The sequence below is a fragment of the Vigna unguiculata genome, chromosome 7 (assembly GCF_037176805.1).
Source record: "Vigna unguiculata cultivar grain cowpea cultivar isolate G323 ecotype 2 chromosome 7, ASM3717680v1, whole genome shotgun sequence".
In the NCBI taxonomy this organism is placed as follows: domain Eukaryota; kingdom Viridiplantae; phylum Streptophyta; class Magnoliopsida; order Fabales; family Fabaceae; genus Vigna; species Vigna unguiculata.
In genome coordinates this window covers 2,114,795-2,140,233 of record NC_140798.1, presented here as the reverse complement: position 1 = coordinate 2,140,233, position 25,439 = coordinate 2,114,795, and the positions used below count along the sequence as shown (strand labels likewise).

The 25,439-nt window shown below is 32.1% G+C and overlaps 1 protein-coding gene across 3 annotated transcripts; it reads right to left on the bottom strand.

Annotated features, from left to right (window-relative positions):
• Positions 1 to 1,006: 1,006 nt before the first annotated feature.
• Positions 1,007 to 20,671, bottom strand: LOC114190972 (kinesin-like protein KIN-7K, chloroplastic). 3 transcript variants are annotated; one of them, XM_028080074.2, is made up of 25 exons: positions 20,526 to 20,671; positions 20,334 to 20,412; positions 17,873 to 18,140; positions 17,688 to 17,785; positions 15,527 to 15,616; positions 14,683 to 14,735; positions 13,439 to 13,504; positions 13,301 to 13,354; positions 13,095 to 13,154; positions 10,844 to 10,922; positions 10,032 to 10,099; positions 9,611 to 9,673; positions 9,350 to 9,454; positions 7,788 to 7,892; positions 7,547 to 7,654; positions 6,563 to 6,706; positions 6,071 to 6,253; positions 5,762 to 5,920; positions 4,123 to 4,350; positions 3,288 to 3,428; positions 3,058 to 3,180; positions 2,928 to 2,978; positions 2,557 to 2,604; positions 2,270 to 2,470; positions 1,007 to 1,669 (listed from the first exon to the last, which is right to left on the bottom strand). In XM_028080074.2, exons 3-25 carry the CDS (start codon positions 18,109 to 18,111, stop codon positions 1,148 to 1,150), a joined length of 2,988 nt encoding a protein of 995 aa, XP_027935875.1. In that variant the 5' UTR covers positions 18,112 to 18,140; positions 20,334 to 20,412; positions 20,526 to 20,671; the 3' UTR covers positions 1,007 to 1,147. The 3 variants fall into 3 exon arrangements, with proteins under 3 accessions (XP_027935875.1, XP_027935876.1, XP_027935874.1); XM_028080075.2 differs by lacking the exons at positions 20,334 to 20,412; positions 20,526 to 20,671 and adding an exon at positions 18,254 to 18,692 and having other exon boundaries at positions 3,067 to 3,180; XM_028080073.2 differs by lacking the exons at positions 20,334 to 20,412; positions 20,526 to 20,671 and adding an exon at positions 18,254 to 18,691.
• Positions 20,672 to 25,439: the final 4,768 nt, after the last annotated feature.

The following is a 25,439-nucleotide window of genomic DNA, read 5'->3' as shown; positions in this document are numbered from 1 at the left end:
CAACATTGAGCTCATCAACAACACTATTTCTTATATCGTCATAGTCACTTCCAATGAGGAGACATTTCATCGCAGTTCTTGCGAAACTTGACGCAAACCACAACACCAAAGAGATAAAGGGTGAAAAGTAGTTCAGAAGAACGCAAATCCACCAAGTAAAATTAGTTTTAAGCACACGTCAACACCGATCTATGTTATATCACCACTTCCGTCTTATGCAACTCAACGGTATCGTGGTCAATCAGCCAAAAGGCACCACATTAATACGTTCTAGAAAAAAGATGGACCTAATAAAGCATTTTAAAAACAATGGGACAAATTAAAACCACATCAATAATAGTAGTGGAACAAATTACTATCATACTAAATTCATATAAAAAACAACATAGAAAGTAATCACGCCATGAAAATTTGAGCATGCACATATCACTTATTTCTAATTTTTCGCCTTTTTTCAAAGAAAAAAATTTAAGTTTAAAATGTTCATTGTTTAAATCTTTAAGTATCTCTTTTAGACTAGGTTGAAGGATCCTGAACGTCTTAGCTAGTGATGCCACGTGATAAAGGATTGTTCTTTCTCTGACAAATCTTTACTTATATGTGTGCTATGATTGTCTTTTAGACATTGATATAAGATATTCCCTTCAAACCCTAATGAGCATTTTCCGAAAATAACATTTAATCATTGATAAAAAAATAATTCTGACATTATCAATTACAAAATATCCTCTATTAATATTGATTGACAACTCAAATTTGCTTAAACTAGAAATGAAAAACAGTAGCATCAATAAAAAAAAAAATCAACATTGACTAAAATATAGTTTACCATCATTAGTGGAGCTATATTGGTAAATAAAAACTTTGATAACATGAACTAAGAAATATATTTTATCACGATACATTTTAAATTTTAAATCATTAAAGTTCTTTTTTTTTTTTTTTATGAAAACGCAGGCTACAATGTGCCAAAAAGAAATTATGGAGATGAAAGTAAAACAATTGCTTTTGTTTTAAGAATGGTGGAAAATCATTAAGATAGCTAGGAGGGAAGCAATCATCATTCGTATACACAAACTGGGTTGGAGACTTTCCTGATTCCAATCATTGCGCACCTCACTCACTCTCTCTCACTCTCTAATCCCTCTCAAACATCAGTTTCAGCTCCCTGTGACTTTTTTAGCTTAGCTACAAGAACCCACATGTTGGCAAGTTCATTTTCCAGGTATGCTTCTCTTTGCTTTGATTCTTCAATCGTCCTTTGAAGCTCGGCTTCTTTATGATCCCTCTCTAAAAGAGCAGCTTCGTATGAAAGTTCCCTTTCTTTACTTAACTCCAGTTCTCTCTTTATAACAGAGTTTAATCCACCACCCTGATCATTTCTTCTAACATGACTTTCTCTTTTTACACTTCGGACTGTTCCACTTCCACTATTTCTACGTTGGGCAGCAGAGTTCTTCAATACAGCCTGCTCACCCAATAATCTCTCATTCTGGTTCATTAGTTTCGCAACTTCTTCTGACAACGCCTTAAGCTCAACGGCAGCAGCAGAAGCTAGTTCTTTAGCATATGAACTCTCTTCTGCCAGTTTCTGATTCCCAGCTTCTAGCTGTTCTTTTAATTCTGTTAGTTCCGCCAACTTCTGCTTCAGCTCTTCTATCTCGCTTGCCTAACCAATTGTACAGTTAAGTGGAAATAATAGCTTGAGTATATCACAAATACTAAATGTAAATGTTAGTTGATTTTCATATAGTAGACGCTTCCTATCTGCCTAATTGTATTTTCTTCTCCTTCACTGTAAGGAAGTTCGAAGTGAAAATTTTAAATCAAGTCACGAGTTTAGTTTGCTCTTTGATGTTAAAATTCCTTTGGATCAGATGACTCGCAAACAAGGAAGTAGTTCCGCAAGTATAGCGGTTCAATGATAACTAAAACTGTGGGATGAATTTCATTACCAAAAACGGAAAGAGGAAAGAAAACTGAAATGGTATATAATAACTAACACACGCATATTTTGCGTGGAAGGTTTTAGGAAACCTAAACAAGATTGGGTGCTCACTACATGGTCAATATTTCCATTCAAAAACACATTTATGCTAGTTTTAAGATGCTTATGGAATGACAAATGGTTTTGGAATAAGGTTAAATTATAGTGCTAATTATCACACTCCCAGAGTGGAATGTGACACTAAGAAATCTAATGGGATTAGCCTGTCCAAACTATAATAGCACCACTCAATGTAGATCCCACAAGGAAGTAAATATATACCTGCTGTTGCAAAAGAATTTTTTCATTAGAACTGGTTATCGTGGCAGTTTCCTTTTCAAGGTAAGGTTCAAGGTAGCCTTTGGTTACAGAGAAATGTTGAGAATGATTGGATATAGGCCTTAAGTTTCTCAACTCCAGTGCATCTGCAAGCTGCTGTTTCAGAGAGCCAACTGTTTCTTGAAGGCTTTCACATTCACGGATCTGAGAATGCCAAATTTTTTGCTTAGCTAATAACACAAAAAGAAGACTGCAAGAAATTTCGTACAAATTTATATAGGCATTTTCACCTTCTGATTAAGCTGTTCTTGGATTATATGGTTATCTGCTGTTTTGACCTGAATTAGCAAAAGGTTAGGTGACTCAAGACTAATGAGAAAACAATGTATGCTCATTGTGGAAGTTACACTGCATATGCTAATACTATAATCAGAGCAACGCCTTCTTGTGTGATCAGACCATGGCTTTTACAAAAACAATTATAACAATTAACTTAATTATATCTACTTTTTGTTCTGATTTGAACAACACTAACTCTGGTTACATACCAAAAACTGATTTAAATTTATACTATCAAAAAGCTCCACAAGAAGACATATTGATGCTGAATACTTGAATTTCAATTAAAGACTAAAATATAGCAAGATTTATATATGGTCACCTCCAGTTCAAAGGATTTTTCATTTAATTGTGTCATTAGCTCGGTGAGATTCTGCAGCACAAAACAACCAGCATTGAATTGGAGAAGTAACAAGTGAAACAAAAGCAACAATGATGTCACAAGAACATACTAGCGATACCCCTGATTCATCCAACTTATCTGAGGCAATGATAGAATCAGCAATTTGCTTTTGCAGAAAATTTATTTGTTCCTTCTTAGCCTTAATTTCATCTTTTAACCTTTCCATCTCCACCTTGGCATAAATTAACCACAAAAAGATCAACTCTCAGATATACTGCCATATTAGTGAAAGCTATCATACTAGTCAAGACAAACATTGATTTTGAAATAGTAACGTACATGAATCTGATCCATTTGAGGGTTTCTTGCAGCTTCCTGAGACAATCTCTTCAAAGTGCTTGAATGAAGAGCTACTTCTTCTGACAGAATCTTTTGTTGCTCCCTCAACAGATCAATCTCATCAATTGATTTAACGCTTATCTAGAAAATAGAAGAAAACAACTAGAATAAAAAGTATATATGGCCATAGCATACAAAAACTGATCACATCTCTAGCAAGAACTTCAATAACTTAAATGTACATATCCATATTTCATCAATTTGGATTACGACAAAAAAGGGACAGGTTCCCACAAACAAAAGAAGTACTTTAAGAAAGATTCATCAAACTGGACTTAACAAATGACTACTATACTACTCTTTTAGCTAAGTCTAGCACTTGCCCAGATATGCAAAAGGATCAATAGATAAAAATCATTACAATACTAGAATCTGGCCACAAACCAAATAAACAATATTTGACAATACTCAACACTCAGGAATAGAAAATAATAATTTACTTTCTTTCTTAGTTATATAATAACATTTTAACAGAGTAAGAAGTTGGATACTAAAAATATGTGATTCTGCCTCTATATGTGCGTGTGCGCATTGCTACCAAAACTGAGATATGTTTAGGTGATTTCAAATGACTTATAAATAGCTTAATGGGTTTTGGCAAAACAAAGAGAATGTGAGATTTTTCAAATGCCTGTTCTGTTAGCATTAATTTGTTTAGATTATAACGAAAATCTCACATCAATTATTTCACCAAAATAATCAAATTCAAATGACATAGGAAATAGCATTTTTCTCAAGATGCAGAAAGAAACAATAAAAGCAGTCAAGAAAATACCAAAGGTGTCTCTTGTCCCAATACTCTATCCTCATGAATTTCTTTGTCCTCTCTTGTTGCTGATACAAAATCTACCGATGGAGAGCTTTGTGCAGGTAGAGAATGGGAATGTCTGGACTCCGCACGATTACTACTTTCTGCAAGAGGAGTAGAAGGTGTGCTAACAGATTTTGTTCCACATGATTTATCACTGGTGCCTGAAAAGGCACTTAACCCAGTATCTCGTTTCTGAATAAAAGAAAAAATAGTGAAATGCAGGAACTTGAAGAAACAGGACTTTAACATATAAGAATACAACAAAATAAATCCATCATACCACTTTGAGAAATATCAGTTGCACAAAGAACTTCCAAATGTAACAAAGAAAAGTTATATTGGTTAAATCATGATTAAAATATTTGCTAGAAAGTTAAACTCAGGTTACAAATGCATGGCTGCACAGAAGACTTAAACTCTTGCATGATTATATGCAGCCAAGAAAGTTCAGGAATGATGATTAAAATTCTCAATTGTGAAGTATAACCGATAAAATGAACTTCAAACAAATTCCTGATAAAGAAAAAAGAGCTTCCAAAATTTTAATTAGAATGAGAAAAAACAAACATGAAACTAAGGCAAAAATGATAAATTTGAGAAGACCCAATGATGATTTCACAACTAAGGGGAAACCAAAGTAAAAATGGATAGGAGAGTATTATTACCTAAAGTAAAGAAATAATAAATCTAACTGAATCTGATTTAAAACTGTTGGATATAATGACTTATTAATATTTCTATGATATCCTCATACAAACCCTAAACTATATTTAGTTAATAAATATTTGTTACAATTTTACAAATACTACTCCAACTCATTCACAATTAACAATTATATTTCCCAAATTTTTTCAAAACAAAAATCACGCACCTTAAAAATGAATTAAAAAAAGACACATTCAAACTCGTGCCAGCACTGCTCGATTTTAGGCACATATGAATCAGTGAAGTCCTGTGATGATCTCACGACTTCAGTACAAAATTAATCACCAAAGTCATCTCATCCATGAACAACTTCAACTACATGAAAAATACACTAAAGTCGTCAGGACCTCCATGACTTCAGTATTACTCAAGTTTTGAAGAATTTGCCATGACTTTAGGTCAAACAAAGATGCACCGAAGTTGTTCACATCTTGCACGACTTTACTTAATCGTAATTAATTATAATTGAATATGTCGTTGACCTTCACAACTACAGTTTCCCAAGTCAAAAGTCGTGTCATTTGTTGTCACGACTTGCTTTTGTCTGTAATTTTTTTAAAAAGTGACCCATATTCGTAATTTACAGAACGAATTGCCCCATATCCGTAAAACAACCGTATCAATTTAGGCACCCTGCCAGATATCTTTCTAGCAATACACATCTATCATACTCTAATATTGACTTTTCTTTTCATCATGTTTTATGAAGCCACTTTATAGTTCTTTATTTTCCTTTAAGAGCGCTAATTTTTCATTAGTCACAAGCTTAAAGCTTAGTAAGCGTGAGAATCAGAATATTCACCACAGATTAAGATAATTCTTTATTATTTTCTTTATTTAGTCTTTACATAGCATATATAGGTGGTTAAGTTAACATAGGAATCAAAAGACAACTTACCCGCATCTTCAACCAATTTAGTAACCCATGCTTCTTTGTCCTTTTCTCCTCCTTATAAGAATCATCAGCTGTTTCCACATTCCCCTCTAAATTAACATGCAGATCAGTGTTCTCGTCATCTGAGATTAAATCCCTTCTTTTGTATGGAAGGTATGCCAACTATAGACAGAGTTGATAATTAGAAAAATGTATATACAAGTAAAGAAGTAAGCAGCATATCGTCTTCTTATGTTAATTGTAAAACAACAATTTAAATTCTTGGTATTAGAGAAGAAAAAGTTGATAAAGCTAATCTATAAAGAGAAATACCTCTTCTTCCCCAAAAGAATGTCTTCTACGATGACCAGGACGGTTAGAAAATCTAGTTGAGTGAGATGATTTAGTGGAGACCAAAATTAACTTAGTCAAGCGTTGAATTCTTCCTAATAAAGCAGCTTTAGCATCTTCTTCTTCCTCCAATCTTGATTGCAACTTGACTTGACCATCTTCTAGCTTTATACATCACACAAGAATTGGTAACTATTTAAATTCAGAATGTTGAATTTCGTAGAATAATAATGAACTCAATATGAAGGAAGTTTACTTCAAAATAATTTCCATAGTTAATTACAGCCATTTCCAATTCCACCTATAATTATGATATCATTTAGAGCAAAAACAATTTAAAAATTAACTACCTATATTAACTTTATGATTAATATCTAGAAAATATTTATAGAAAAATCACATTCTGAAAACCATCTTTAAGCCAAAAAAAGATACCAAAAAAAAAACAAAGTCTGATAATATAACATCATCTACCTTTTGTTTTAGGAGCACAAAGTCAACTTCACCAGTTTCTTTCGGCTGAATAGAGACAACACCCCGCTTCATTTGTTCCAATTCATCCTTTAAGCGTTGAATTTCATGCTGGTATTTCTTGATAAGTGACTTTTCATCAATTATCTGTAGACTCAATTTAACATGTAAATTAGTTAAGGGAGCAGAGATGCTACGAGATTACAGGATGTGATTCCCAGATAGAAGGATTTCATTAAAAGAAAAACATCAAATAAAAGAGACTTCTAATCTTTTTAAATATTTACAGCGTATAATTCCTCAAGAAATGCCAGAGGCAGGTCAACAAAGTGAAAAGTCAAGAAAATGTTGTTTCAAAACTACATGAAATGGCTTACGACTGAATTTAAAGCCTCTCATTCCAACTAGATACTCCTTTCAACAACATAGAAAATCTTCTAAAATACCATCCCACATAAATTCTTCATGTTCAAATTACTTGCAACCAGTTTCAATTAAGCATTCTGGGATGCAGCTAAACAGGTCTAGAATGGATAAGGTTCCCTGGACATGTGCCCACAGCACAGTAGGTAATAATACAGGTAATATTCAAGTAATCCACTACTAGGGGATAGCCTAGGTAAACTTTAATATTCGACTTGACAGAAACTTAATGAAATTATTTTCCTATTCTCAAGAATAACTTCATCTTAAGGTTGGCTTTGATTCAAAGATTGACCACCACGGGGAGAGATCACACCAACAGGTTTACAAGTGGAGCGTTGCATGTGTGAGTGTTTTACTTAGTAGGCTGATTGCAGGTTTACGAGTGGAGTGTTGCATGTGTGAGTGTTTTACTTAGTAGGCTGATTGAATAGAGTGCATATTGTACTTTGCATTGTACAAAGGGAGCGTGGTAATAATACCCTGATTAGGAGCAGCATTTGTATTTTGTACTGTGCAGTTATATAGAAATAAAATTCTAAAAAAAAAAAACCTTCAATATACCGTGTTTTGAGCTGCTTGTATTTCAATGTGCTTTGCCCGGTGAGCAAACTTCAAAGTATTATGTGTCTCTTCAGCATTACTTGATGAAGGTGTTACTGTGCAAATGAGCTGTATTTTAAATGACAGTAAAATGTAAGAATAGCCATGTTTCATATTTTGTGCCACAAAAGATCAGCATAGTAATATTTATTTTAATAAAATAATCACATTTCTGAATATCTATACAAAAGTAAAGCCTTACAGATATACGTCCATGACCACTGAGAGAAGACTGAAGTAGTCTAGTCAATTTGGAGTCCCTGTAAGGTATATGACTAGGTCTGCCTTCAGTCAATTTTGAAATAACCTGCACAACGAAATTAATCACACTTCACAAAGCTATAATGAAGTGCACATTCAGGAAAACCATATATATATGTACAGGTTTTGGATGAGAAACATGTACAGAGTAAATTTGTTGAAAGGATGAGAGACAAAACAACCATGGAGGATGATATTGCTCTAGTACCATGTTGATAAGAGAGAAACTAAGAAGGAATGTAATGAATTTCGTGTCTTAGATACAGACATGAGTATTCTCATTTATAATGAAGAAGTGATACAGTAAGGAACAAAATCAATATCTAATGATGCAAAATAGTTGGTAAGATATTTCCCTATCAAATCATATCACATCTTCCTATTTAATGTAATCAAATCATATTTCTAATACATCAATGCAAAGAAGAAGTCCAAATTCTAGTAGAATATAGAAAAGGGAAGTGTATGAAGGTAACCGGACCAATGGTAAAAGAAAGAAAGGAGGATGTATGATACATCATCTGATGAACTACACACACAAGAATCCAAGCCAAAAAAGGTAAAGAAATAGGGTAAATGAAAATAGAGTAAACGCGAGAAAGATAGAAAGAGCAACATAAATAAGGGAGTAAGAGAGTGCAAAAGTACTGGTTGGGGGGCACTCATTTATTCATTCTCTCCTATGTATCTCTATCCTACCCAGCAAACCCATTTAATTCCATCATCCTTAATTACATCCCCTCCCCTTAAACCAAACAGACCATTGTTGTTGCTCCAGATTTCCTCTCCATATTTGCAATCAATCCAATCGAATCTTGAGGATATTGTTTGGGAAAACAGGATCAAATGATGCTCATGGTTGCAATCATCTTTGTCATCTAAGATTCTCATGCATTTTAGGTTGCATGCACACCTACGAACTTTGAGAAAAATTTCATGACCGTTTTCAGAAGTGAACTCCTCAGCAAACACAACAACTGCAAACATGATGATGACCTAATAGCCTAATCTTGAGAGAGTTAGTTCAAGACATGGTCTCAAATCCTTAATGTCGAGGCGATCTAGACTTCAATACTCACTTTCCTTGTTCTTCTAATGAAAACTTAAATTTCAGCATAAGTTAGGTGAGCCTATGCATTATCAATTTTCAAGTCCAACAAGGGTGTGTTAGAGATGTAATAAAAAGCCATTCAAGTATTTTCACCCAACTGCTTAAAGGGGTAGTTGATTCTAGACACGTTATCTTTAAAATTGTCAAGTTTTGGTGGATTAGATATTTAAACATATGGCTGATTTAACTTAAATTCTGATATTTTTCTATCCCCTTTCAGTACATTGTAGTCTAGTTCATGATTGACAATAACAAATGAATAACTAGACAACAACAATAAAGAAAGAAATCCAACAGATACAGAACATGCAAAATTTGGTGAAAAAACACAGGTATCTCAAATAAAACAGAGAGAATCTGATAGGACCAGCTAACAGATTTTGAGATCTCACACTTCCGAGAGTTAGAAGACTTTTATTGATGTAAGATCCTTCTCTCCTTCTCATGCCAGTTGTTTCAGCCCTTGAGCTCTCAGAACCTGCCAGATCGATGAGGTTCTGCATATATAAGTAAAATATATTTTTCAAAAGAAAAGTAAGTTACAGTAGCAAATTGTAAAGCATGAATAATAAAAAGGTTAAATATTGCAATATAACATCTCTGCAATGAGAAGGAATTGGAAAATATTTTTTAAAACACAATTCAATAATTACCAATTGAGACAGTGCTACTGCTTCTCCTTCACTATTTTCACCACATGGACTACTCTCTACAGTCTGTCACAAGACAGCCAAAAGTTAAAACAGTAAAATTATCTCTTCATAAAAACAACTCTTAACATATGAAGGAAAAGCAAATGTCAAGAATAAGGAGGATTATAAAAAGGCTTTCGAACTTGGATGAAAGATGGTCATCAAGACTTGCTCCAATGTAACTCGATCAAGTAATATGTGCAGGAACGGAATACTAATTACAGGGCTGCATTATATGCTTACATGAAAGTATGTGTCAAGATGTGAACACACACAGAACATGTATCAATCTCAATATAGCTAGGACACTATAAAAGAAATTTGATACCAATTAAATAAAAAAATTATATATTATCAACCCTTTAATGTATCACAAACTCACCAGGGAAAATATTGTATGGCTCCTGCTGCTGAGTAGGTTGAAGTTTGTGGACCCAACATGTCTGTGCTCTGTTATCAAATTAAATAACATAACTCAGCAGTGGCACACCAAGTAGTGTTATAGAGGAATCCAATTCACAAGATCATTAACAGGAAAGGTTAAACATGTTTGTTTAGGATTTACAAACCACCCATCCATAAGCCTCGTGTGTTGTATGCAGCTACTTTGTGTTAAGTGAGAATATCATATTAAAAATCGTCCATCAATATGCTTAGTATTTTAAATGCATAACAAATTTTCCAAAAGAAAACTTCCAAACAAAGTGATGGAACAGAATTTACCATGGAATATTAATAGGGAAAATTAGAGAAAAGTGTTCTGGTTACAAAGGGAAAATGCAGTAGATAGAGAGCTAGGAATAAAGATGTAGAAGAGAAATTCGTTTGCCCATTTGCAAAAACAACCCAAAACTACCCGCATTGATTGCCTACCTCTCATTTTCCCCCTCTTCCCATTAACCATCAGTCAGCCTCTAGCTTTACTTCAATGCCTCCCACACTTCTCGCCACATGAAAATTTGTTACAGCCTGTGTAAGTCTCTCTAGTGCCCTTACCCATATTTTTGTCTATGACAGAGCAATGAAAATGTGTTCTCTCTTATGGGTCTTAACAGTGATAATTCAAAAATTACATAAACTCCAAAAACTATCCACTAAAGAAACAAGCAGAAAACAAAATATGACTTCTATATATTATGCAAACCAACAAACAAACTAGAACAATTCAGAAGAAAAAATAGCTGGCATATATACCTTCTCCGGCTGCTATAAGGGACAGTGCATGAGCAGGGGAGAGTACAACCTCTTCCTTTATTCCCTCAACAAAGGTTCCCTACATTTAATCAACATGTCGAACTTAGAGGGGGAAATTTAGAGAAAGAGAGAACAGAATCTTTCTAGAGAGAATATGCTGCAGCTAAATGTTTCTCATTTGCTCTTATAATCAAAGTAGCACAAACAACATTGAAAAAGAAAACTTCAACGACCAACAATTATTTATAAGATCAAGAGAAACCTTTCCTGGAATTCATTACTGCATGCACTACTAAATCAGAAAGATACAGTGATATGGTATCCCTCTAATATCAAGGAGAGATATAGAGAGGGAGAGAGACGATAAGATATTTAGAGAGTATTTAAGGAATGCTATATTATTCAGTAAAATGTAGTGCACAAGTAATGCAAGACATCCATATACATAGGTTCTTAACTTAATGGACTATTTCCTATGCTACTATTAATTAAGTGCAACTTCCTGAACACTAATACCAATGAGTACTAAATGCATCATGTGCAGCATGGACATACTATTTTCTATGTGAATTAACAGAACATGTAAATGTCACAAGGTCTCTTTCAAAATACTCCAGTTTTGTATTTTGCATAACTTCTACTAAGCATTTTAATAGCCATATGATTGACTAGTCTTAATATTATGATGATTCATGTTAGAAAGTAGATTTTAAGTTTAACTCAACCTCTAGCTTGTAAAATAAAGTTTGCATCCACTTATATACAATAATTTGGCAATATTTCAAGTTGATGTGGAACCTACAACACACTCGCTCATGCTGTGAAATGAACACCTCGAGCACGAGAGTAGATATTCATAGGTGGTCAAATAGTGACCCATAGCAAGTAGCATGATAGAACCTTGTTAGTATAGGCCCTAATAACATCTAACTCAACCTTTTAACTTCCCCCTCAGATTCGAGTAGGGTAATAATGTCTCCTTCTCTCACGGATTCTTTCACTCTCCTCATGATGTGAGGATCTTAATCATCCAAAAACTTCACTTTCCAATAATTAGCAACAAGAGTATGCTTCACATGAGACTCCATCCTCATATAGATGAGGAGTGAAGAAAGTAGATTCGGGTCTTAAAAAGTGTACCTACTTATATATCATAATTTAATCATATATCTAGTCGATGTGGGATCTCCAACACATCCTCTCATGCCAAGGACGGTACATCTTGAGTGTGGGACCAAACACTTGTAGGTGGTCTGATAACGGCTCGATGGCAAGAGATACAATAAGTCTGACAAACTTTGCTAAGATATACTTTGGTATCATATTAAGAAGTGAACTTCACATCTAACTCAACCTCACAAAATTTTGGTTACTTCATTTCTTCCAAATATAGAGAAGATATGGACAACTTCTGACTCAACAATTATGCTCATTACTATTTTAGTCCCTAAACCTTTATCTACCATGAATATACAACTTTTATGGCAGTTCATGGAAGAAAAACAAAAATCTGTCACACAATATGATAGACAACACTGCAGACAAATATGTAAGCATACAATGTAAATTGAAAAAATAAAACAGAAAAAAATTGCCAAACATATTAAGAAAAGTTAATAACATAAAGATAACAAATTAGAAATATATTATATCAATGAGATTCATCAATGTGCTTAATAAAGTAAGCATAAAGTCTCATAACAACACTAAAAAGAAAGATACAAGCTACAAAGCTGAAATGTCAAGACATGACATAATAATAAGTTAAGATCTGCTCCTTCTCCTCCCCATCCTCCCGGTAATGATGATGTTTGGAGATGATTACCAAAGTTTAAATCAAATTCCATAACGTAAGTTTATTGAAATTCTTTAGTAACAAACAATCAAAAAAAGAATATCAGTGTCTAATCACTGAAGTTATGCAAGGGAATGATATGACAACAAAACAAACCACCGATATTCAATGCACAGTGAAACACTTATCTACCCGCCTAATGCCCATGATGCTATATAGAATCCATCTACATAACAAATTGATGTCACTGCCACAATTTGAAGTCACTGATTCACATGAATGGACCCTAACTCATTTATGGTTAATATACTTGATTATAAAAATTTTGGACTAGAGATCACAAACAATCAATCAAAGGAAATCAAAATAACCTAATCCATCCTTTAATCTCAATTAGTTATCAAGAATAAAGACAGAATATGTTAAAATTAGGTAAGAAAAAAATAAAATCAGCACCTGAGCATCCTCTCTGATTCTTAAGTTCTGTCCAGCTGGATTTAATAAATCATTAACCACCTGAAATCAAACCAAAGCTTTAGGGGTAGAAGTAACATTTCATTAAATTTCATTTTATGCACAGCACAGAATAAAATAACTAAGTTTGAGGAAGTCAATATCAACATGAAGACAAGCAAGAAGATAGAGAACAAGAAGCAGCCTACCTCATTGTAGATCTCCAGATATGAAACTCGAAGAAGAAACTCTCTGTTTGGAGTCTGGTGAAAGGATCATCCGATTTATAATGTATAGAATAAGAAGCACAATAAACAGAAGCAACAGAAAACTGGCATTCAACATACCTCTTGGATAATGCTAAAAGCATCCTTCACAGCAAGAGGTATAATTCCCGGAGATCTTTGATCACCCTGGGAAAATACGAGTTTATAAGCATATTGGGTGCTTTTAGGACATACTTTGGTACAACATCGGCATTTAAGTTTTAGAACAAATTTCTATCTTGTGCATCATTTGATGAACAATGGACGGCACAAGCAAAATAATGTAAAATACCATAATTCACTTGTTTTCTTTTAATACAATTTATACTATTGTTCAATATTATAAAATAGTATATTATTATATATTTAATTATTCATTATAAAATAATATAGCATTACATATTTTAAGTAGTAATACAGAGCTGTTTTATGTTTGTTGATCAATTATCATATATAATAGAGGAGTGAGAGTGAGGGAGAGAATGCATAATTTTTTCTTTTAAGGATCTAGCACTTGGAGCAAAAGGTTGCCCCTTTTTTACAGAATAACAAAAAGTTTTTGTTCTGTCATCTCCAACGCCTGTTGTCTTGTCCCAAAACTCTTAAAATTCAAAGGTTAATCAAGTACTTTTAGGTTTGTCTTTTTGTGTAAATCAAATGGACCCAGAGTTATACACTGTATCCCAAATTCCTATCTTACTAAGTGCTATCATCGTGTAACACAATAGCCAATAAGATCAATCAAATTATTTATTCTTATTTCAAAAGATAAAAATTAAATTATATCCAAAATTGTATTGTGATATATTATTAAGAGGCTACGAAGGAATACAAAAAACTTATCTTAGTTTTAACTTTTAAGTGTACTATGATGTTACCAGTCTAATTGTAACGTACATATACTAGTTGTACTACACTAGAGACTGATGAGATTATTAATGCAAGCACTAGTGATGATGATGCGTGCTTACCACAGACAATCACCATTGTAAATTATGTCTGTTATATAGTCATAGTGATATGGGATTTAAGTGGGAAAGAGGGTGAAAGTTCCCGCAATTAATATTGGTCATCATCAATTTCTATACACCATATGCAAATACCTTGCCATGGAAAGGCCATATAGAAATAAGCATATAAATAAATTTATTATACATTTCTTTTTTTTATTTTGGTAGAGACCACATGTATCCTCCACTGGAAACAATTCCAGATAGTGGTTTTACCTGACTCAGTTAGGATTTCTCCAATGCAAAATATATTTGATCTCTACCAATAAAAGATCAAAAAGATGAGGGAAGAAAACTTTTGAAGTGTGATCTTACATGCATTGTATGAGTCTTCCCACTACTTGTTACACCATATGCAAATATTGTACCTGCAACAAAATCGAAGAATGGTTCAATTGTAAGTTACTCAATAAGCCAATATGCAATTGAAAAATTCTAGTTCCTTGGAGACATAAGTCACTATGCGTGATTGCTTTTAATTGAAATGACCAACTTAAAGAAGAAAGAACCACTATAAAGAGGTTGTCATACAAATGAAATTGCATGTGTATCACCCATAGGGGGAATGCTCCATGGTCCAAATGATCAAGTTACCTCACTTTCTTTCTGCATTGATCGTGTGAAGGTCCAAGCCAACTGGTTATTGTATGCAACGACAACAATATGTGAAACCAGTTGCTAAGATCTTGAATCTCAAACCTCTAGAGGTTACATCATGATCTGGCCTACCTCCCTAAGCAAGCATTTGAGCAGTTCGCAATCTTATTTTATCAACAATCATAAGGTAAGTGAACAGTTGAAGCCAGAAAATATATGGCTTCTACACATATTGATCAAATTCTTATGGATGGCAATTCTTAGTAAACTTTTGTCAATGGTCCATCAAGTGTCAATACCATTGACACAGTTCCAAAGTCAAAATATCAAACTTGATTTTTAAAGAGCATTAGTATCAAACAAACAGCTGATTGCAAATATCAAACTAAACAAATCAAATTATAGACTCTAAATTAGTTGACATAACAGTGTTTAGTGTTATTCTACAGCATACATTCGCAAACTAATCTGCATAACAAGGATAATTTGATCATAGCAAGACCATATTTATAGTTTAATCTAGCCAATCAAATAGAAGCAATAGGTTCAATCTGCCAATTACCATTGATGCCCTCCATAGCACCACTAATAATATGTTGAGCAGCAACATCATAGACCTGCCTAGTTGTAGTTGTGGGACCAAAGACACGATCTACAAGTAACAGGAAAAACTTAAATAAATACATAGGATTGACATATGAAATAAAGAGAGGGAGAGAAAGATAATTTCCCAAGAAAAAATCCATATGATAAATTATTTTATTTGCAAAAATTGTACAATATCATGATATTTAGAATCTTTTCTCAGAGGATCATGAGAGGTTTATTATATCATTAACCTTCAAATTACGTCAACTATTCTTACTTGAAATTAACAAAACCAAAAGTGGGTCAGTTAGAAATAAAGTAGGGAATCAGTTTCTCAATTCCATGACTACTATGGTCAGGTGGTTCCCACTGCTAAGTCCTCAGTTGGACTCATTTTCTTATTTCAGGATACTTCTAAGGAAGAAAATCCTCAAGTGACACTATTTTAAGACCCTACGATCAAAATAAAAGATCTAAAAGAGAAAAATAATGGATAGGTGCCTTTGTTTTTCATTAGGAAGTCAGATTAAGATGATTCAGGCTTGTTGTGCAGTCCCCCCTTCTCTTTCTAACGTCTTTTGATAATTCCAGAAAGGATAACACGGGATTAAGCTTAGGTAACAGTTTCTTTGGTTGGGCGACAAATATAAAGGAAGGTTAGGGCAAGTTTGGTTTTTCTGTTTAAAAAAACAATTTTGCTTTTCGTTAGAAAAAATCTACTTGTTTCCCACATTCAATAATTAGTACAAAAATAAAGAAGAGTAGGAATCAGTGAAACTGCAATAGATTTTGGAAGAATTGACGTAGAGCATATTTATTTCTCATGTTTTTCCTTGCCTCTCCGGTATTGCTTCATTTGATCATCACCATATCATTGCAGTCACAGTAGTCAGGTCCCCATCATTTCTAGGAAATGTATTTATCTAGGATACAGCAGAAGGCTTCTGAATTTGAGTCCTTTATGAGTTTATTGATCCCCCAACCAATATCGCACATCTCAAGACCTAGAAGAAAGAAAGAAAAAATCTCTTTCTTGACATACCCTTTAGAAGCCCAACTCCTTAGATCAAGTCCTTTATTCAGCAGGCACTCGACAAGATAAATGCTAAAGTTATGTTACAGACTACCATGTGTCTGATTTTAGTAAAAGTCTCGAAAGAAATAGCAATAAAAAACAATATTTATTGGAAAAATGGGAAGATCTCCCTTTGAGACTCCAGATATTTTAAGAGGTCTGGTCTACTCCTCACAGCTTTCTATTTCTAAGAAGTCCCGTGACAGTATTCCATTATTCCCTTTCTATAAAGTAAATGGTTACAGTTCATAACAGAAAAATACCCCAAAATGGGCCCTTCCAGCTGAAGCCCAACTACTTCCTTTTAAAATACACTTGCTTGATCCCAGGTTTGCAATCAAATGTCTTGTTCTAATTCGAAAAAGTGGAAAATATTTACTACATTGCCTAACAGCATGCTAAATTTGGAGGCTTGCTTGGGAGCATATACTGATAATTGGGCATGTGATGTGTCCTGAAAAATTGTCATTTCCTAATCATTAATTTCGGATGTCTCAGTAGTACAAGCTCACTGTACTTTGGTACCTGTCGTTAATAACCAAAGCTTAGAATGTTAATGTATCATATATTTTATCTGCTTAGCCTTTCTTTGGTGTTCAATACACAGATTCTTCCCAGGAGTTCCCATCATACATTTCGAAAGGAATTGGAGAGCTATTGTGTATGACTAGTTGTTTTGCTTATGTATAGTGTCTTGCTTTCCTATTAGTTTTGCCATACGATGAGTCTCATCCTTCCTCTCTTAATACTAATATTCCTTTCTTTCTTCTTATAAAAGTTTATTCCTCTTATCCCAAAAAAGATACTAATACTTCTAGCTTTGGTTTCATCAATTAAACCAACGTGTCCGCAATAACCTCACCATTCATTCCTGCTACCACCTTCAAAAGCTTATATTCTAGAAAATAAATCGAAGAGAAGTTGAATACCAAATGATGTACAATATTTTCAACTTCCCAAATTACAAACACATAACATTATAATTTCACAGTCCATACCAATCAAACGAGAGAAAACAACAAAAATCATATTCATGAACGTCAAATTTGCATATATTTACCGTAAGCATACGCTAGGGACGGGTTATACTCGTTCCGCACCACGGTTTCTCCATCAGCATACCACGCTATCTCCTCTCCCTGACGAATTTCCCTGGGACTAACACTCCACAAACAAACCACAATCAAGCTAAAACCCAAACAAACTCAAAACCACGACGCACAACTCCGAAACGCAAACACTTACTTCAGAGGACGAAACCGCACCGTAACGGTCACATTCTCCTTCGCGTCCGAAGGCACGCTCTCGGAAAACGAATACGGCGTCTTGCTCCGAGCGGAAGAAGACGCCGGCGAGCTCAGACCATCCACGGAAGTTTCTAGAAACTGTTTTGAAGACGACGTCGTTGAAGACGTCGGCGAATTACCAGCTCTGGAGCCGCTCAATCGTAATCCCTTGGACTTCGCGCTTCGTTTCGACGCCATCGCTATAACTCCAAGCCACAATTCACAAACTGCGCAAAAACAAGAAGTTAGCTCAATGAAAGCATTGATTTCATTCTAATTTGTAAGGAGAGCAGAAAACGCAGAAACGATAAAGAAAAAAATAGGAGAATTAGTGAATTACTTCAAGCTGTTGTCAGTTACAGTCAGAAGACGAAGACGCAGCAGAAAATCCAGAGAAACGATTTCGCGGAATTCTCGAAAGAGAGAGAAAATCAGAAGCGCATTGATCGGAGACGGATCCGAGAGGGGAATAAATAGGAAAAGTGCTCTGAAGGAATTCAGAGAGTGGAGAACAAAAAATCGAGCATCAACTTCTTAAACAAAAGGAAAGAGAGAGAGAGTGTGTGAAACGGTGAGTTTTATTTAAGAATGGGTTAAGCTACATTAGTCTTGGCTTGGAAGTGATGAAGCGAAAAGGGCATTGACATTGGGTTAAGGTTGGGAGGTAGGATAGGAAGTCAACGTCAAAGATGGATTATAAGAAATGGTTCTTTTTCTGTGACAGATAGGAAATGAGTGTTTAGTAGCCGATAAAGTGTGGTGGCGAACTTGCAGCACAATAGAAAGTGGGAACTGGAAATATGAGACTGGTGGGGCTTTGTTTTGTCTGGGTTCTATGTAGAAAATGATGGGGCTTTTCTTTTTTTCTAATGGTACATAGAACGTGTGGGTCGAGACATATGTTTACTAATAATTAATTAATTAACTAACTCAGTTCCTTAAATTTCTCATAATTAAGTCAACTAAAATGGAGAAAAAAAATATATGTATATATATTACACACATAAACTTACATGAAATTCCAAAAAAACATATAGTTTCATTTAAATTTTTATTAGATTCAAGTAGTGACGATAAGAAATTACTACTTACCAATTTTAGTGATTAAAAATATATCTAAAGATCAATTGTGACATTTCACTTAATAGAAAATTTCTAATAAACAAAACATTACATTTTACAATAAAATAGAATGAATGACAGAAAGTATATTCGGATTAACCATTACAATTATCCAAAATATACTCGAATAGAAATATCTTGGGAACATAACAATGTCATAAACACATCTTAAGACATAAAACAGTTTGGCAGAAGATTGTTCAATAGAGCAAAGAAATATATAAGACAAGTTTTTCAAAAGATGCTCTAAAGTAACTAGTATGCCTAATTTAAAGAGCATATCTCCATTATCTTAACGATTACCAGGGCTCCCTCATCTCTCCACACCAAAATTGGTGATCATTGCAAAAAGAAAACACCACAAGAAAACAGAGCACAAACAGTAAAAGGGTAAGCTAGTGAAAAGAATTTTTAACTAAGCAAGTTACAAAGCATAAATAACATGTGATAGAAAACAATAGATGACCCTTTAACTCAATTATCTTAATACATATAATGAGATCGGATTCACTAGAAAATTGCACTTTTGGTGGTCTCTACTGCTCTGTAGAGCCATTGTCAATGGATCTCACCCTACCACGCACAAGGTTAATCCATGATCATCTAAAACCATTATCCTGCTAGAGACTAGGACTTCATACTACTCTCACCACATGAACCAGTCTACTCTATGTGGGTCTGACTGACGGATCCATTAGAGTGTCGAAATGTAACCTACTTAAATCCTTAAATCATTACATACACTACTTTATCACCAAAGGAATTTTTCAATGAAATTCCCACATATTCCACATTTTATCTCATGATAATTCATCATCCCAAGTTAAAACACATCGTATACAGTTCAACATATACATGGATAATTACATACATCATGCTTTTAAAAGGAATTCAACCAACCACAAATTTAGAAGACCTCGCTCAAGTGGCAGGGTTCACTCACTCAAGCTAGAACCTTCTCCCCTAAGTGAGACCTCAAACAGAAAGCACAGTGCACCTCTGTGAGTTCTCGCTTAAGCTAAACTTTCTCGCTTAAGTGACAACTCACGCACCAACAAATGGGAGTTTTCTACTATTCTTACTTGGGTTAGAGGTTTCTCGCTTGTGCGAGAACAACAAATACTCACTTTCTCGACAAATACTCACTTTCTCGTGCATGCAACAACAGACATTGATACCAAACAACACACAACTCATTTCTATGCGAGCACAAACATCAAACAAGCATTTAAAACATTAATCAGGACCAAAAATAGGCAAGGTAATTCAAAAGTTTTACAAACTCTGACTTCCCTTACCTCAAAACAGATATTGCTCTAGACGGGAAGAAAGTCCTAGGTGGAGATGAGCACCACAACCCCAATACAGCTTAAGAAACTGAAATCCAAGGGCACATGGAGACAAAAAGTGAGCTTCTAAACAAGAACAACGAGGAACCATAGCTCCAGAACAGGAGAACAGAAATAAAACGAAGGTTGGAAATCACTTACATGGAGGAGTGATATGTTCAGTTTGATTAGTGGAGTATGTCGCAGAGATCCCAGTTTTCGCCTCTGTTTCACAAAATGGTTGTAATTGAGTTAGAGGAGGAGAAAAAAAGTGGCTTAGAGTAGGAGAGTTGGGAGAAAAGTGGAGTGGAAAAGGGAGGATTTTTGTAAAAAGTGGACAAGTGAGCTGGCTTGTCTTTTTTATTGAAGTGACCATTTAAAATTTAAAAAAAAAATTATTTTTGCTTCAATTTTCTAATTAAAAATTAATTTAAATATCAATTATACTTGTAATCTTACTGATTTTTTTTAACTAAAATATTGATAATTAATATTAGTAATTAAGTTAGAAATCAATTCATAATAAAAATATTGATGAATTCTAATTTTTTAAAATTATTTTAGTTAGCAGTAATTTTTAAATTTTAAATTGATATCTAAATTAGTGACTATTTTGTCACTAAAAATTGTCATTATATAAAAAAATTGTCGTGAATAGTTTTTTAAAAGAGAAAATTAACTCTTTAACTTGATTAATTTAGTAGTTAAGGTTCATCTATATCAATAAAATATATATATATATATATATATATATATATATATATATATATCAGTCAAACAAAGAGATTTTTTAATATGTTTTTTTGTTCTCTCAAATTTAAAATTATATTTTAGTTTCATAATTTAGAAATAACTTATTGTATTAATCACAATTGATGTCACTAGAAATTTAGATAATGTGGGTAAAGATGATTTAAAAAATATGATCTGTAGTAGTGGTTTTGAAGTCCAAATTTTCGATTCACAACCTAGTAATAAAATAAAATATAATGTGCATTGGATCTCTAAATTCCCGTTCAAATACTACTATATTATCTGCAAAAGGATGGTATGAAGTAACAATGTTTTAGAAATGTATAATATCCCTAAATTTAAAACAATGTTTGTTCTCATATATACAGTAAGTTTGGATTTCAAAATTAATTCAGTCAAATCACGTCTTGTTTTATATTGTAGCCGGAATCTTCATTTACATTAAAGGGAACGACAAAACATAAATGAAGTGTTGTCCGTTTAGATATAATAGATGCTAAACGAGTCTTTCCATATAAATATTTTAGGTGTCCTGTAGAACCAGTGGCGGACCTTAAAAGGATGGAGGGCATGGCACCCTCAACTTTTTAATTTTTTAAAAAAGTATATGTTATTTTTCTAAAAACAAATTTTAAATTTTTTATATAGAAATATTTCTTTTATAAAATATAATATTTAATATTAATAAATAATTAAATATAATGAGAGTAATAAATTGTGTTGAAATTATTTTTTTCTCTGTCATTATCTTTTAAGTTTCTTATATATTATATTCATCTTCTAGCATAATTTTTTGTTTTTGAGAAAAAATAAATAAAAGGTTACACACGAATGTATTATTTATGCTCTCAATTCAGTTTTCTTCCATTTAAAAGAAAAAAAAAGTAACTCTTTGTTGTCTAGCGATAATAATTAGTTTGATATTTTTAGTATTTTTCTTTGCATTTTATGAATTTTTTGTATATATTTTTTTTAATATAGAAGAAAAATTATGTCCTATATATTTGTTCATAATATTTTTTAATATATATTCTTCTTTTAGTAATTACTCTCTCAATTTTTGATTAAATTTTGATAAATTATATTTTATTTATTTTTTAAATAGGTATTTTGATGAAGAATAAAATAATACATTCATTTCTTTTTAAGCATAATAATAAGGATCCAATTGTTGAATCGGATAAATGCTTACTTAAGATTCAAAGAACTATAGGTAGGAAGTTTCAATGTTAATTCTTTGAAACTTATTTAAAACGAATATGTTCTCAAATATGGAAATATCCAATGAGAATAAAAGATCAAATTATAGTAATAGTGTGTTCTTTTGGAGGTGATATAAGGTGATGTGAGGAGATGATCAGAGGGATGAACTGAAAATTCAATCTCATGTGACATTAGAAGGTGACACAATTGTATTTACCAAATTACCCTTCATTATTTAATTTTTGTTACATGTGATTTAGGGGTTAAAATCAATACACGCAGTGATTTTAGTTCACTTTCTTAATTCTATGTTAATGGTAATAATAATTTATTATGGTTATAATAAAAAATTATTACTTCTAAAATTACTATTAAAAAGAAAAAAAGTTTTTATGTTAATTAATTATTTTTCACCTTATATATTAAATTTATTTTTATACAAAATATATTGTATTATTAATTTTTTATAAATATTTTTTATATTTTCAATCATTCAATAAATTTTATAAAAGAATTTTAAATTATTTGTATATAATTTTATATTACCTATAACAATAGGACATTTTGGTAATCTAACTTTTTTTCTATTAAAAGTTTTTAATATATCACATCAGTCGATCCAGTCACAAACTTTCACATACTTCACTCTCTAATCCACTCTAAAATCACATATGAATCACTTAAAAGAAACAACATTAACTTCACCCTCTAATCCTTTCGATATCTTCCTCTTCCTCTCCCTCTAATCCTTCTTCTCAAAAGAACATAACCTAAAACTTATTTAAAATGAGTTTCACATTAAATATAATTTCAAAACTATTATTTTTCTAAAGAGAAACATACAAAGAGAATTTAATAATAAATTATATATACTCTTGTTATATAAGTGATATGATTAAATATATAAATTGAGTATATTGTTTTCAGTATATTTTATTCTATCAAAATAAAATTTGAGCCAATTTATATATGCAAATGTTAGAAAAGTACTTTTCAAAAACAAGCATCCTTACCTAGTGTTCAAAAAGTACTTTGCAAATTCCAAATATTAATACAATCATCCTTACCTAGTGTTCAAAAAGTACTTTTCAAAAACAAACATCACATGCCTCCTTAATACCATTCCAAATTGAGGACGAATTAAATAACATATATTTATGTTACTTAGACTTAAAAAATGGAATACGCACGAGTTCAATCCAAATTATTTTGTCTTAAGCAAACTCTCAAGCTTAATGTAACAAATAAGTTCTATTTTTCAGCTAAATATTATAGTAACCTGCAAACCATTGGCGGACCTTCTACGTGACATAAGGGAGTCAAAAACTCCCCCAACAAAATTTCATTTAATTTTTCATATATTTTTTAAAATTATATTTATATATTATTATATTATTTATATTACCTTTTTTTTAATTTTCTTTTAAAACCTCATACACAGTCCTTCCTTTTCTGCTTTTTTCTTTCGTTTCTCTCTCCCGTATAGGGATGGCAACGGGGCGGGGCGGGGACGGGTTTCGCTATCCCATACCCATCCCCGCATAAAAAATTCATCCCCATCCCCATACCCAAACTCAACGGGTATCAAACTTTTTTCCCATCTCCATCCTCACCGGGTAACGGGTATAATCTCGTACCCATACCCGTACCCGTGTTCTAACTACTTCAATATTAATTTTTATAAAAGAAAAAAATTACGGTAAAGAAAACATAATATTATGAAATATTCAATATTAGGAGGATTTTCTTCGATGCCAAATACCTTAAAATAAATTATAATTGTTTACATTTTATATTAGAATACCAAATAAAATTTCATGTGAACCAAAACATTTATTAAATTTGCAAACTACAACATTGATGAACTTAGTTGATAAAATTAAAAAATATTTCAAAAAAATATAAAAGGAAAACAAATATTCAAATTAAAATATATTTTAAATGTTTGTTTACTTCAATTTTTTAAATTCTAATGAATCTCTTTTTTATACACTAATAAAAGTTATAATATATCACTTAATCAAAATGATACAAAGAACAAATAATAAACATAATAATAAAAGGAAAACAAATATTCAGATTAAAATATATTTTAAATGTTTTTTACTTCATAATAAACATAATAATAAAATTTTGACATAGATTTTGTATCTTTTGAACTTCAATATATGTTGGATAGTGACAAAAAAATATTCATAGCAATTACATTAAATTTTTATATTGTAGTAAATAAAAGTTATTTATACAATTAAAGTGAAAAAAATTACAGTATGATTAATAGTGAGTTATAAAATAACAAATAATTAGATATAATATATCGAAATATTATTCTACATAATGAAAATAAGCAATAAATAAAAATATTAAAAAACTAACAAATGTGTGTTTTAAAAATAATTTGAGAGACTATCAAAAGAAATCGCACAAAGGAAATCAAATGTATAATTAAGGTATGATAAAATGAAAAATACCTTAGAGAACTAATTATTAAATTATGTTTGAAGTGGTTAAAATTAAATAGAAATATCATTAGTGACCAAAAAATTTGTCATTAAATTATAAATAAATTAGTAATTAAATTGGTCACTAAATCAAGTACCGATTCAATCATTGAATCGGTCACTAATTTAGTCACTGATTCAGACAATAAATCAACTACTACCACCAATGACGAAAAATAGTGACTGATATGGGTTACTGACTAAATCAGTCACCATTTCATGTTTTTCTTGTAGTGAATTATTATATATTATTCCTAAATATCATTATATATATATATATATATATATATATATATAATTTTAACCATTTCAAACAGAATTTAAAGTGAAAAAATTACATTATGATTAATAATGAGTTATAAAATAAAAAATAATTAGATAGAATATATTGATATATTATTCTACATGATGAAAATAAAAACAATAAATAAAAATATTAAAAAACTAACAAATGTGTGTTTTAGAAATAATTTAAGAGACTATCGAAAAAAATCAAATCAAATGTATAACTAAGATATGATAAGACGAAAAATATCTTAGAGAATTAAGAAAACTTTTCAAATATCAACATATATACTTAATGGTTGAAAAATAACGAAAATTATTTTAATGAAACAAA